This window comes from Athene cunicularia (assembly GCF_003259725.1).
Source record: "Athene cunicularia isolate RWA chromosome 14 unlocalized genomic scaffold, athCun1 chr14_part1, whole genome shotgun sequence".
Taxonomy (NCBI): Eukaryota; Metazoa; Chordata; class Aves; order Strigiformes; family Strigidae; genus Athene; species Athene cunicularia.
The window spans coordinates 2691893-2705507 of record NW_020799118.1 but is presented as its reverse complement, the minus strand read 5'-3'; the positions used below and the strand labels follow the sequence as shown (position 1 = coordinate 2705507).

Genomic DNA, 13615 nt, shown 5'->3' with positions numbered 1-13615 from the left:
CATTTTGAAGGATCACTGTTTAAATTTCTAAAATCATTAAGTCCTTCAAAGCCTTACTGCATGGGACAAATTATTAAGGTAATGCAAGTGCTGTTTCAGTGAATGCAGGTTTCTAGAATGGAAGAGAGCAGAAACAAGTGCATGTAAAAGCAGAATTTTTGCTGACTTTACACATTTAAATGCAGGATTTACTTCACTGATTTTCCCCCTCCTCCCCCAAAGTCTGCAAATGAGGTTTTATGAAGATGACAATGATCTAACAAGTTCACAGCTGCTAAAAGGGACCTTTCTGGTGTTCTTGGGCACAGTTATATAAAACTGGATGTGAATCTGTATAAAATTATAGAAGAAAACAGCATATTAGTAGCTACATGTATATGCTGCAGGAATAGCACACACACACACAAAACACATCATCTTCTATATCTGTGTAAATGTAGATTGCTCTTTATTAACCTGTAGGTATCTCCATCATCAATGACACTGTTGTAATTTGAGTAGCTCTTTATAGTTTACAGTGCTGTGGTCACTCTGGAATTTGCTGTGTCATGTGGCTCCACAGATTAACCTTTCATGTGAATCTAAAGCATGTGCTGCTATACTGGTAGTTTCAGAGGAATGTAGGTCTGCCACCCTGCGGCATTAAAGGTGAGCTTGTAAACGTCCCAGAGAGTCAACAGGCACAGCGAGTGGTGGTACTTCTGTTCCCATAAACTCACCTGTTTTTAAAAATCACTATAACACTGAATATAATGCTGCTCAGGCTGTGCTAGCAATTATGTGAAACTGGAAGCCAGGAATAAAAATGTACTTGGTACTTCAATTTACTGAGCAGTGACGGCTTGTAAAAAGACATTTAAATTTCTTTTTCCTTCTGTAGTTATAGGGATGGCCCTGGTAATCCTCTTAGGCATAATTACGAAGGTACTTTAAGAGATCTTCTGCAGTTCTTCAAGCCTAGGCAACCTAAAAAACTTTACTATCAACAGGTAAGAGTCTTTTGTTTTTATGGTGCAAGTTAAAAAAAATAATTCTGCCCTATTCAAAGTATGCCTAAAGTGTTTTTCTTTTCTTCCCTAAGCTCAAAATGAAAATAACTGATTTTGAAAACAGAAGAAGTTTTAAATGCATATGGCTAAATAGCCAGTTTAGGGAAGAGGTGAGTGAGGCTGGCTGTTACATGCTTGCTGTCATTTTTGTGTCAAAACTGGTATGGCTGATTGTGGCTCACATGCTCTGTTGTCCCTGAATAACACAAAATTAGAACAAACTTGTACATTATGAAAAAAAAACCCAAACAAAAAACAACAAAAAACACCACCAAACCCCCAACCCGCCACCAAAAAAAACCACCCCCAAAATTTTTTTAAAAATTGTGTCAGTTCTTAACAAAAATTTTGAAAATAACATAGGTGTTCACTTTAGTAATTGTTATTTTTAAAGATGATTTTTTGATGATGATAATCCAGTGTATTCTGTGACTTAATGTGGTCATTTACATTTTCAGATTTTCTAACAATTTCTCTGTTTCACACTCTGTAGGAAATAACAGTATATCCAGATAAGCATGGGTGTGTGCGGGACCTGTTAGAAGAATGTAAAAAAGTTGTAGAACTCTCTGAAAAAGGTTCAGGGAAATTAAGGTAAGGCTGTAAGGTTTTTATTTCTTTTATGTCATCGTGTGGATTTTATGCCGTAAAGTATCCATAGAATTAAAAGTACTGTCATTAATATAAAGTGAAGTCCAATACCATGTTAAAAATAAAAAGCTTCCAGATTCTCATTGTTAAGAGAGTTCTTATTATCTATTAATATAAACTTTATATAATTATTTATTTTGTGTTTAGTGGTTACATCCTTGAGATGTGTAAGTTTTATCAATGTCATTTGTTAATTCACAATTTAATGATTGTTTCTAATTCAAGCGTTTCATGCTGTTCATTTCTCAGGAGTTAAAAGTGAGGTCATTTAAAGATAAATTAAAAATCTTTGTCTTGTAATTGCATATACTGGATTCTCTTTTTACCACAAATTACTCCTGGTTTAACCTCTTATAACTTTACTGCTTAATTTTTACTAAAGACTGAATTTAGAGTTTTACAAAACCAGTAGTAGCATCTGTTTACATCCTGACTATGCTAATCGTTCTCAAGGTTAGAGAAAGAGATGTTGCATTAATTTTTTTTTAATTGTGGGGTGGTTTTTTTTGTTTTTCCTGTCTGTTTATTTTTAAGGCTGCTAGAAATTGTAAGTTACAAAATAATCGGTGTCCATCAGGAAGATGAGCTGTTAGAGTGTTTGTCACCTGCAACAAGTCGAACGTTTCGAATAGAGGTAAATATTACTTTCTTAAAGAAACTTTGAAACTTGCCTTTGAGAGAAGAAACTCAAGTGGTAATTCTCTTCTTCTGGATTCTGATTTTCAAATACTGTGATACTTGCAACAAGCTGGATTACATGATAATATATACATTTTTTTTAAAGATGCTCCTTCTAAACTTTTTCCTTTGTTCCATTTGCTTCCCTATAATGATTTCATTCTTTAATTTTTGGGGTGTGTTTATTATAACAATACACAAAGACCTGGCAAAGGATTGTCCATAGGACATTTGCTGCCTTCGTAATAATTCCGAGGTTTGTTTGAGGACACACGATATAAACGTTCATGCTTAGAATCCACTTTCATACTCTAAATCTAGAAGACTTTGTTTCCTTTTCTGTTAAGTTTGAGCTTCTTGAGCCAAATTCTACTTCTTACGTGATTTTTCTAAACATTTCATCATTCAAATCTGTTAACTTGCCTTAAAGATCAGAAATTTTTTTAAAAAGTTTCCAATGTAAAATGTAACGACGAGATGACAAGAGGTCTGTGATACTGCTATCAGCTACTACTACAGCTGATAGAAGATTTCATGTCAAAAAAGTCATCTGGGGAAGCCAGGACAGACTTTATTGGGTAGGGGATGAAATGCTGTCATGGCAGGGATGAGCGTTTCTTGTAAAGACTGTCAAACACCATGGTTCTTTTAATTGTTTTTAAATAGACCTGTTCTACATCAGTAACAGTAAATCAGCAATGCTTTTAGTTACTTGAGGAAGTTTTAGCTGATTGCAATCATAATTTTATGTCTGGATCTAGGAAATTCCTCTGGACCAGGTAGATATAGATAAAGAAAATGAGATGCTAATCACAGTGGCACATTTCCACAAAGAGGTTTTTGGGACATTTGGAATTCCATTCTTGCTGAGGATACACCAGGTACAGTATGCCTCTCTCTTTCTCCCCATGGGATTATATTGATGATGATTTCTTAAAAGTGCTGTCAAAGAAATTGATTAGTACAAAAAGCGTATCAGAAAGTATCGCTTCTGTAGAAAAGGTTTGGTCCCGTATATGCCTTTTGTGGTTAAATAATTTACCATCTTAGTTCTCTTTTGCATATAGAGATTGCTTAGTGTTTTCAGTGAATATCAAGAAAGTAGGCATTCTGCATCGGCCAAGGACTTGAAATGTTACCAAAGCAATACTACCCCCGGCCCACTTGCAGAACCCCCCCAGCAAACCCAGAATCCTACTTCTAACACCACTTCAGTAACTGTGATGCACCCTTGTTGGCAGAAGGGGCTAGGCCCTGGGTTCTCGCCTTCCTACTGAGACACGTGGTTATGAAAAATGAGTTTGCTTTCTCCAACTTTTTCTAAGATGACTTTGCATTTCATAATTTGTGTAATTTGAAGTGCTTTATCTTCTAGGGCTAGGAGTTAAGAGTGGAAGCTAATTTTGAAAGCTGAATTTAAATTCTTAAGTTTTTGTGTGGTGCTGCTCTAGCTGAATATCACAGTGATTTTTTTAATATCAAAGTGTATTTCTGGGGGCAGTTAGCAATTTGCTTCTAACTTTTTTCTGGTTCATGTATGTTAGTTTGTATGAAAATCACCTACTTTTAGAAGAGTGTTGGAATGAGAAATATCTGCATGTCTGTATCCCATAGAATTTCACTGGTTTTCCATATTTTTGATCAATGTAGGGTAAAATCTGTGTACTGATTTCTTGTGGAAACCTTTTGCACCTGCATTTCCCTCTCTATGACAGTTGATATATATTACTGACCTTTAAGTTGATGGTATCAATCACTTTTATGGGCAGCGTACGTACACAGCGTGCAGAAACGTACTACAAAAAGTTACTAATTGGGGGGGAGCATCACAGGTGTAGAGGTTTAAAAAAGTAATATGCTTAGAAAGGATATGTAAATTTTTTCCCAAATCCCTATTTTGCTGGTTAATTTTCTAATTTTGTTTCTTACCTTTAACTTGACTTACACGTATCGCTTGCAGTGCTTGGTTGATCTGTGGAACAGTTTGCATAATGATGAATCAATAAGACTTAAAGTTGCTGGATTTATAGCAAGTTGTATGTTATTCCATATAGTAGTGGAGTACTACAATACCAAAACTACAGAAGCTGATGCTTGTATGGTTTTTGTAAAGAAGTAGTCAAGGCAGTCTATTTCAGTGAAGCTTGAAGCAGGAAAAAATAATAGTATCCCTTTTTTTCCTAGATTTTTTTTTTTTTTACGTTAAAAATCTTGTTGTAATTATTAGGGTGAACACTTCAGAGAGGTTATGAAGCGGATTCAGACAATGCTGGACATACAAGAAAAAGAATTTGAAAAGGTAATGGCAAGTTGGAAGAGTTTTTATTGCTGATTGTAGACCCTAAAAGTGTTTACTTTAAGAAGCTGGAACACCACAGATTTGGGATAACTGTAGATTTTGATCACTAGAACAGTTGCTAGACTTAAATAATGCTTTTTCTGCAAAAATTAGCTAGGCTGTGTCAGAGTAGTATTTCTGACCTGCATCAAAGGAGATACTTGGCAGAACATTAAAGTAATCTAGAAGTTTAGGTGGTGCAGGACCTCTAGAGGCCACCCACTTCAGGTTCCAGCTCAGAGCAGAACTAAGTTAAAGTCAAGTCAGGTTGATCAGGGTTTTACCTAGTTGCAATTTGAAAACTCCCAAGGATGAAAATTCTGCCACGTTCTGGACGCTGTATTTTAGAGCATTGCTACTATCATTGTGAAGGCTTTATTTTGTTCCTTACACTGTAATAAAAATTTTTCGTTTTGCAACTTGTGGTCCTTTTGCTGTGCAACTCTGAGAAAGAGTCTGCTTCTGTGTAACACCCTTCAGTCAGCGGAAAACTAGATACCCCTTGTTAGCCTTTTCTTCGGTGGGCTAAACAAACCCATTTCCCTTGGCTTCTTGTATGCCACGGCCTCCAGCCTCCAGCTGTTTTATTGGACTGTGCTGGACTTGCTGCAGGTTGTGGCCATCTCTTTTTTTTCCCCTGAAGGCCCTGAACTTGGACACAGCACTGTAGATGCAGGTTCATGGTTTCCTGACCATTCATTTTATCACATTATATATACAGTTTTGACGATGAAGGTTTTAAAACAGGATTGGCCCTTATCATCCCCTGAAGAATACTACTTACAACCAGCTGCAAGCTAGACTATGAAATTAGACTTGAAGGCTTTATTTTAATGCAGTATCTTACTAGTTGAAGGTTTTTTTTTTCCTTCTCATAGTTTAAATTTGCAATTGTAATGATGGGCCGACACCAATATCTCAATGAAGATGAGTATGAAGTGAACTTGAAAGATTTTGAGCCCCAACCTGGTAAGTTGTTAGACAACCTGACAGTTTTGATCTGCTGAATTTGCTCTGCCAGTTGTTATAACATGATTATCCTTAACTCAGGATGCAGAAAGAGTTTGTTCTTTGTACATGAAATACATTATATTGTAGTAACTAAGCAAGTATTTATAAACACTTGCATGCACACTTTTAAGTGTATATGTTAGTCTGAGTTTATGTATTTTACAGGCATATAAATAATAATCTGTTTCCTTGTGAGTTAGAAGTTTGCATCTGAGTGACCAAATGGGTCAAATATCAGTCTAACATGCTTTACAGAAGAGGATTACAATGTCAGTTGCACCTGATCTGTGTTGTCCATCTGCTCCCTTGTACATTTGATTTTCACATTGTTACTGGAGTATGTGCTTGTGTGATTCCTAAAAAATACTAAGGTGCATTTTTGTAAGATTCTTCTTTTAAGTGTGCTGCAAAGAGGTATTTGAATTCTCATATTCATTGAAGATACTTCTTGTTCATTATTAATATCTTCAATAAATCTGAAGAATCTGACAAGAATATTACATACATGAATAAGATGCTGTTTAGATTTTCTTCTCCTAAGAGATGCTTCACCTCAGCTGCTACAAATGCAGCTCTGTTCCCAATGTGTCTCTGTATGGTATGATCTACCATCTTGTTTACTTGACTGATACTTAAAGCTCTGTTCTCTGAGGAATTTACCCATAGGAAAAAACGGGTTAATCCTTCAGGAGTTCCACCACAGTCATCTTTTGAGAGTTCCAGCTGGGAATGGCACCTTTGAATCTGCAGTCAGGACTGCTCTGTTGAAAGCCTTTAATTCGTTGGGGTTTTTTTTCCTCCCCTAGCTTAGCTGAGTGTTGCTTTTTGTGAGCTGCTCTGTCTGGTAGAAACAAGATTGAGGACAGCTTGCTCTGTCAGAAAAAATAGAACTGGTTTTTGTTGGCAGGTTGTGCTAGGGCCAAATTTTCATATTTTTTTTCAAGCTAGGTTCTGGATTTATTTAACAGTTGTAAAGAAATCCTGTAACTGTCCACTTACTTCAAAACCCACGGAGGGTTAGACCTGTACTATTGTTGAGTGCTTTGCAGGAACCTAGCAAAAAGCCCTGTTGTGGTGTGTTACACAGTCAGGATTATGGCTCATGGCTGTGAATATGAGTGGACTTGCCAAAATTTTGAATGCCTGCATCTGCACAAGTCATCCGTGAGCAGAGAAGTGTGTCACTGGCGGGACCTCTTTTTCAGCACTAGTTGTGAGGGGCCTCTGAGTGACGAATGTGGAGGTGAACATTTCTCTACGGACAGATAAACTCTTTCTTGGGTGTTCAGAGCAGGCAGAGTCCTGACTTTATTCTGTGAGTCATTTTTCTGGGGGTGAGAAGGGGAAGGCAGTAGTCTGAAATGAACTGCCGGACTTTCCAAGCAAAGCAGAGCCAGTATTGCCAAAACAACAAAAAAGACTAACCAGGTAACTAGGTCAAAAGTACAGAACATGGCAGAAATTGAAAAGGGGAGAACTTGACCTGTTTGTAGGAGTTGTAAAGAATGTGAGATTAAATGGTTTTAATTTGAGAGTTCACAGGAAGTTGCTCCTTTGAAATAATACACTTGGATAGAATTCATTCCCTTCCCCCTCCACCCCCAGATGCTTCCATGGGGTGATAAAGTGATGTTCTAATGCCGTCTTATCTAAGTAGTCTTTTAAGGTGTGGGGCTCATGCATTTCTACAAATATCAAATTTTAACACATGCTGGACTGATTGAACCAAAGCTTTAGCATTCTCTTAATTTGATTGACGTAGCTGATGTCAGCAGCGGCCATCTGCTTTTGCAAAGACACACTCTCGCAGTGATTGCGCTGGCGCTAATGGTGTAGGACTTGGTTTCTTTTTCTTTAAAAGACGTTCCAGTCAGCAAGATTGGCAGTTCTCTTTCATATTTGACATCGACCATTATGTCAAACAAAAAGACAAATAATTTTGATTGAAGAAGATATATCTAAAAATGCAGATGCAGGCAACCAAAAAGGTCAAGTGTTTTATGCTTTAGTGGATGCAGTTGATGGCTTTGAATGCAGGAGTGTGCTTTTCTTGCTGGGGGGCTGTTTAGTTCCTGCCTTTATCATTTCACTTCAAAGAACATTTGATGCTCTGCATTGAGGACATCTTAAAAGAGAATTTCTCCCATTTACAAGAATTACGCAGGCTCTGTTTTTTCATGAAAACTAGCCAATAGATGAAACCACATTGGATTGAATGAATGAATGAAAAAAAATTGTATCTTTGCAATCTAAATATGACGAAATTTTTGTCTCAGAAAATAGAGGTCAGTTACATGATTTCTTAATTAACTAATTATGTGCATTTTACATGAGTTTAACAACTATTCCCTCATAAGCCAGGGGATAAGAATAACTTAATACAGCAGAGATAACTTATCATATGGCAAATACTATAGGTTGTCGTATTTAGATGGATGCCTTCCTGTTTCAAACAGGGTCAGCACTTTGGTGAAAGCTGGTACTTTGATGTGCCTGTGGCCATAAATTATAACAGTAGTTTTCTTGCTTTAGCACACACTTCACTGCTGTAAACTCCTATAAGTGACTGAAGAGGAGAAAAAACAGCTACCTGATCCAGAAACAGCTGTAAAATGTATTACTGGAAGGAAAGCAGCAGTCAGGAAAGCTGCCCTGTTGGCTGTGGCCTGTAAGAGTGTTCTGCAGTTCTCTTCGTACCCTCTGATTCCTAGCAAACTGTGAACAGAGCACACGGGAGTAGTTTGTGTAAAGGAAACTTTCCAATTTAGTCTTAAAGCTTCATTATTTTTTTTTTTCTCTTCTCTTTTCTAGGCAACATGTCTCATCCAAGGCCATGGCTAGGGCTTGACCATTTCAATAAAGCCCCAAAGAGAAGTCGCTACACTTACCTTGAAAAAGCTATTAAAATCCATAACTGACTTACTTAACCAGATTGTCAAGGCAAGGGACAAAAATAAGTGTGTGTGTGCACCTTTTTAACAACTGTAGAACTTTGGTACACGTGCACTATATCTGAAGTCTTCAGCAAGAGGATTTGCTGCTGATGTTAATTTTATTTTGTTGAGGCTGTTCAGTTTGGCTTCTCTGTATCTATTGACTGCCCTTTTTGAGCAAAATGAAGGTGTTTTTATAAAGCTTGGATGCCAATGAGAGTTATTTTATGGTAAACGTAATGCAAGGCAATTGTCAGCATAATGAGGGAAGAGTTTAGTAGAGCAGTTGACATTGGCAAAATATTTGTCTGTAGTACGTTTATAGATGGCATAAGCTGGCTGGCTGCCCTTCCCAGTATGGTGTTCACCATCACTGCAGCTAGTAAGTCTTATGTTTAGACTCACATCAGATTTATTTCCTTCAGTTATACTTTAAATGACATTTTTGTGCATTTGTAAATGCAAAAAACTCACATCATCAATAAATAGCAATCTCTACTTCATTGTGTACATTGTTGGCACTTATTCGGGATTTTTGTCTCCTCCAGCTGCATAGGATCTTTTTTAATAAACTAGTTTTCGTTTAATTTAGTCACTACTTTGCATCCCATTTTGCCAAGTGGATGCCCTGAGTCCTAAAAACAGAGATTTGGGTCTTTTCCTTAAATTTTCAACCATTGATAAATACAGTTGCAATTTATTATGCCATCTTCTGGCAAATAGAATGACACTCAAAAGTTGGCAAAAGCAAGTGAAAAGATTATAAATATCATTAATTTAGTTAACATGGGAAGAGATGGGGAAAACACAAGAAATAGCCTTTTAGCACAGAGGGCATGCTCACTAGTGTTTAGTAAGCTGTTGACTTTGTATAAAAAAGGAGGAAAAAAATAGAAAAAAGAAAAAACGAAAAAATGAAATTGTATATTTAATGAATGAACATGTACAATTTAACACTTGGAGGTTAATTTTGTTGGGTGAGTCTGCAAGTGAATTTCACTGATGTTGATATTCATTGTGTGTAGTTTTATTTCAGTCCCCAGACTGCTTCCTTTTATTTTGGAGCTAATGCCAGCCGCGTGTCTAGTTTTGAGTGCAGTAAAGATAGAATCAGCAATTCACACTTTAATTTTACATTCTTTTCCAGTATTTTATTTTGTTTCTGTAGCCGCAGTGTACAACAACTCTTCCTGTATATTGCCTTTTTTTGCTGGAAAATGTTGTATGTTGAATAAAATTTTCTATAAAATTTTTTTCGGTGAGTGATGACATGGACATTGAAGAAGATTTCTCCTTTCCTTGGAACTAGTTTTGGGAAATGTTTTCATTCGTGAGGTTTTGCTAAACTTGTGTTTTTTTTCTTAAGTGTTGACAATTGTATAACCCTCGTATTGGTTGTTTTGGGGAAAATTTGTGGGGTTTTCTGTTTAATTGTTTGGGGTTTTGGAGGTTTTTTTGGGTTTTGTTTTTTTACCTCCTAACTAGTCACATTTGAGCTTAACAAATAAAAGCTTTTCCAGGAAGGAGCCGTGTACAAATAAGACAAATGGAAAAATTATTTTACTAGTTTGTTTGTAAAGCTTGTAGTAGAGTCTTTGTGGTAGATTTGACTCTGCCTGTACAAAATTTTTGTGGTCCAGATTCTCAAGTCTAATATTATAAATGGTGTAAAGTGAAATCTGGAGTCTCTAAAGGTAAGCTCTCTTAATAGAGTAATAGATTCCTGCCGTAATGTGTTCCCTGTATTCATAACCAAAACAAAAGTGCTTAGAAGCTTCCCTTTCTCAGACCTATCAATAAACATTTAGTAGGGGTTGCGTATATGTGATGGCCTTTATACTGTTTTATGAAATGGATTCTGGTGATTACTGAAAACACCAGCAAGTATTTTAAAATTAAATTTTAAGATCTATTTCACTCTTTAAAATGAATTAATTGCTCAAGTTTTAGGCATGTTTGGATTTCTTTTTAATTTATATCTTGCAGTGCTTTTAACTGTCTCTTATTTCCAAACAAGGCAAACCAGTTGTTTACTTTTTTTTTTTTTCTTTTGATCATAGAGTGCATAGGTTACAGGTAGAGGGAGATGCTTAAATGGCATGCCTTAAGTGGATAAAGGTTTCCTTTGATTTGTATTTGCATTGAACTGGTGAGAATTACACCACCATCCAGGTGGTGTTTTTACTAGTACTTGGGTTGTCTCTACAGGCTTTTTGTCAGGATTTGTATTCAAAATTTTTCTGTAAAATCAGAGACTCTGGTCAGCAGCAGTAAGCCCTAATTATATTTTGTGAATTTAATGTTGTGGTAGACTTGATATAAAATTGACCTTGTATCTGAATGTCACTAAGTTTTCACATTAATTTATGCGATGTTGTCAGCTTTTAGGAAATACCTTAAGAAATCACCATGCTTTCTATTTCAGAAGAAAATTATGCTAACCAAGTAAATTTTGGGTGCCTTTTGATTTTTAGATGATTGGTTTTTACTGGTTTTGCTTCAGTATTTGTGGTATTCCCACGCTAGTTTTGAAAAGATGATACATTAAGGCATTCCATATGCAGTTTTCAATAATTAAAGTTTTTTATGAAATTTTTTTTTGGAGCACAAGTAACTTGTTTCTCAAATGTGGAAACATACACCTATGAAGAGAAGAGGAGTACAGGAGGTTTTCTCAGGTGCAGTATGTTTAGTTCATTCTAAAAAATTTTAAAGAATAGAGTCTTCAAAATCACCATGCTTTCCATTTCTTATTCAAATTTTGGAATTATCTGGATAATAAACAGTGAATGCATTAAATTAAGTTAATGATAATATAAGTGTTAAGCAATAAGGATGTAATTTCATGGTACAGAGCATCAAGGCAACATGATGTTAATGGCCCATTTGAATTCTCCCTACGAAAATAGCAAGCGTTGTTCCTGTAGATTTACATAGTGCCTTTTATCCTAAAGGAGTCCAAAGCATTCTGTGAAATCTAAGCAAATCACACCAGTGACATAGTTGCTGACTAGAGAGTGACAGCCAACAAAAACACCCTTTATACAAGAAGGCTTGCTTAGCAACACCAGGACAAATGCAAGACGCGTCGGAGGGCTCGGGCCGATGTCGTGCCGCAGGACGTGCCGAGCGTGCAGTGCCTCCCGCGTACTGGATCTACCTCAGCGCCTGCCCCTCCGGAGCTGGCACCCAGCACCCCGCCCCGGCACCCGCCGGCCCTCGGACCAGCCTGTCCCGCGGGCTCTGGGCTGCCTGCACGCGGCAGTGCCCAGATCTAAGCTACGCCGTGTTTTTGCTATTTAATATCCTTTGTGAGAAATCGTTTTCTGTAGGAACTGTATATATTGTAAATAAAATAGACTAGGATAAACGCTGGATCGGTGTCTTGTCGGTTCATTTTAGAAAAGATTGGGAGCGGAAGCTAATGGGTCGCTCAGAAGTCAGCATGATTTTGGTTAGATCAAAGAGATAAATGTGACAAAATTCAGCCAAATTGTGTGTCGAGAGTGACATCCATAGCATAGGAAGATCTGGCCAGAAGGTAAATGCAGACTTCTGTGGCAATTTCCAGGTTTTGAACTCTTGTTTTTTCTGAGACAAACTAAACAAGCATTTGGATATTGAGGTGTAGTAAGTGCCAGTGTTTGGTGTGAAGTGGTGTGGTGTCACTTCTACACCAGCCTGGTCTTTAGGGGCAGGAAAAGGGGCAAATGTTCACTTGTAATATGCCTGAATCTGGCTTCAGATCTGTGTTCAACTTCATTTCTGTCCCGGGTGATGTTGAAGTTAGATGTGTACCAAGCGCAGCAGGAAATTAAATTTGCTAAGCCTCAGGCTGTAGCTGGAATCCTTTATTTTTCATGAAAAACGTGTGTATTGTGCCTCCAAACACTGGTGTAAAAATGCTCTAACTACTTCTGTTAAATGTCTCCTACACATCTTAAATAATTTCTTTGTTATGTACATATTCATGTGGTTTTGGTTTTTGCACCTTTCTTCGTAAATGTTACCAGCTTGATGCATTATTTACCACCGCTTAACAGCAAAGCTTGCTCTTTCACAGCCAGATTTTAAAATGGAGAAAAATCTCAACATTTAAAAAAAATACATGAAAGAGCATGAGACCTGTTGGGCTGACATTTATGCGGCTGCTTGTGTATTTAATTGTTTTGCTATTATTTTCCATTTGGTCAAAGAAGGTCGGGACACCAGTGGATGGAGAGTTACTGACCTGGGTACCGAGTGGAAGTCGGGGCAGCTGCTCTGGGAGTTGCATTTGTTGCACCGGGGGGCTGAGAGAGGCTTTTGGGGGTGGGCTCGGGGCTTCATGCAGGGCACTGGAGGCATCGGAAAAGCTCCGTTATAGAAATGCCTCACTTGAGAAACTGCACTACCCACCCCTCTTAGAGGTTGGGAGTTTCTACACCTATAAAATGTAAAAATACTTCAAAAATGGGCAGTTTCTTTTCAGGTGGTTTGCTTTGGCCACCCGCCGCGCCCAGGCCCTGAGGAAGGCCGGGTTTGTTAACGGGATCCTGCTGACACCAGGTCCTGTTCCAGGCTCAGGGATGCTGATCAGCATCAAGTCGGGCCTTACAGCCGGAGATGCGTGGGGCGCTGCAGCACGCTGCCCTGGCTCGAAAAACCGAGTTTCTGCTTGGTTACGAGCAAGAGTTTTCTTCAACAGCCTCTCGGGTTTGCTGTTCTCTTCGGCGGTGGGCTCTGCCAGGCTCAACGGCCAGCTGACTCCAGCACAAGCTCTGTGCCTTGGTTTGATTTGCCTCGAAAAGAGCTGCTTGACGGTTTTCACTCACGTTTTTCCCACGTCTCGCAGTCGAAAGCCTTGCTGAAGAAGCAGGCCCCGCGCAGGCCTGCCCGGGCTTCGCTGAGGCTCCTGATGCCGCTGGGCGCTGGGGCAGGCCGCGGCGGGAGCGCGCCCCGGGCCCCGCCAGGGG

General features: G+C 38.2%; 1 protein-coding gene across 1 annotated transcript in view; it reads left to right on the top strand.

Annotated features, from left to right (window-relative positions):
- The window catches only part of USP7 (ubiquitin specific peptidase 7), a 36128-nt gene extending 26215 nt beyond the window's left edge, over nt 1-9913 (top strand). The window contains exons 22-29 of the mRNA XM_026858779.1: nt 881-989; nt 1082-1159; nt 1543-1643; nt 2235-2334; nt 3140-3259; nt 4606-4677; nt 5595-5685; nt 8539-9913. Coding sequence (XP_026714580.1) covers nt 881-989; nt 1082-1159; nt 1543-1643; nt 2235-2334; nt 3140-3259; nt 4606-4677; nt 5595-5685; nt 8539-8645 — 778 coding nt within the window. The 3' untranslated portion in view covers nt 8646-9913. The remainder of the gene's footprint in view (nt 1-880; nt 990-1081; nt 1160-1542; nt 1644-2234; nt 2335-3139; nt 3260-4605; nt 4678-5594; nt 5686-8538) is intronic.
- Nucleotides 9914-13615: the final 3702 nt, after the last annotated feature.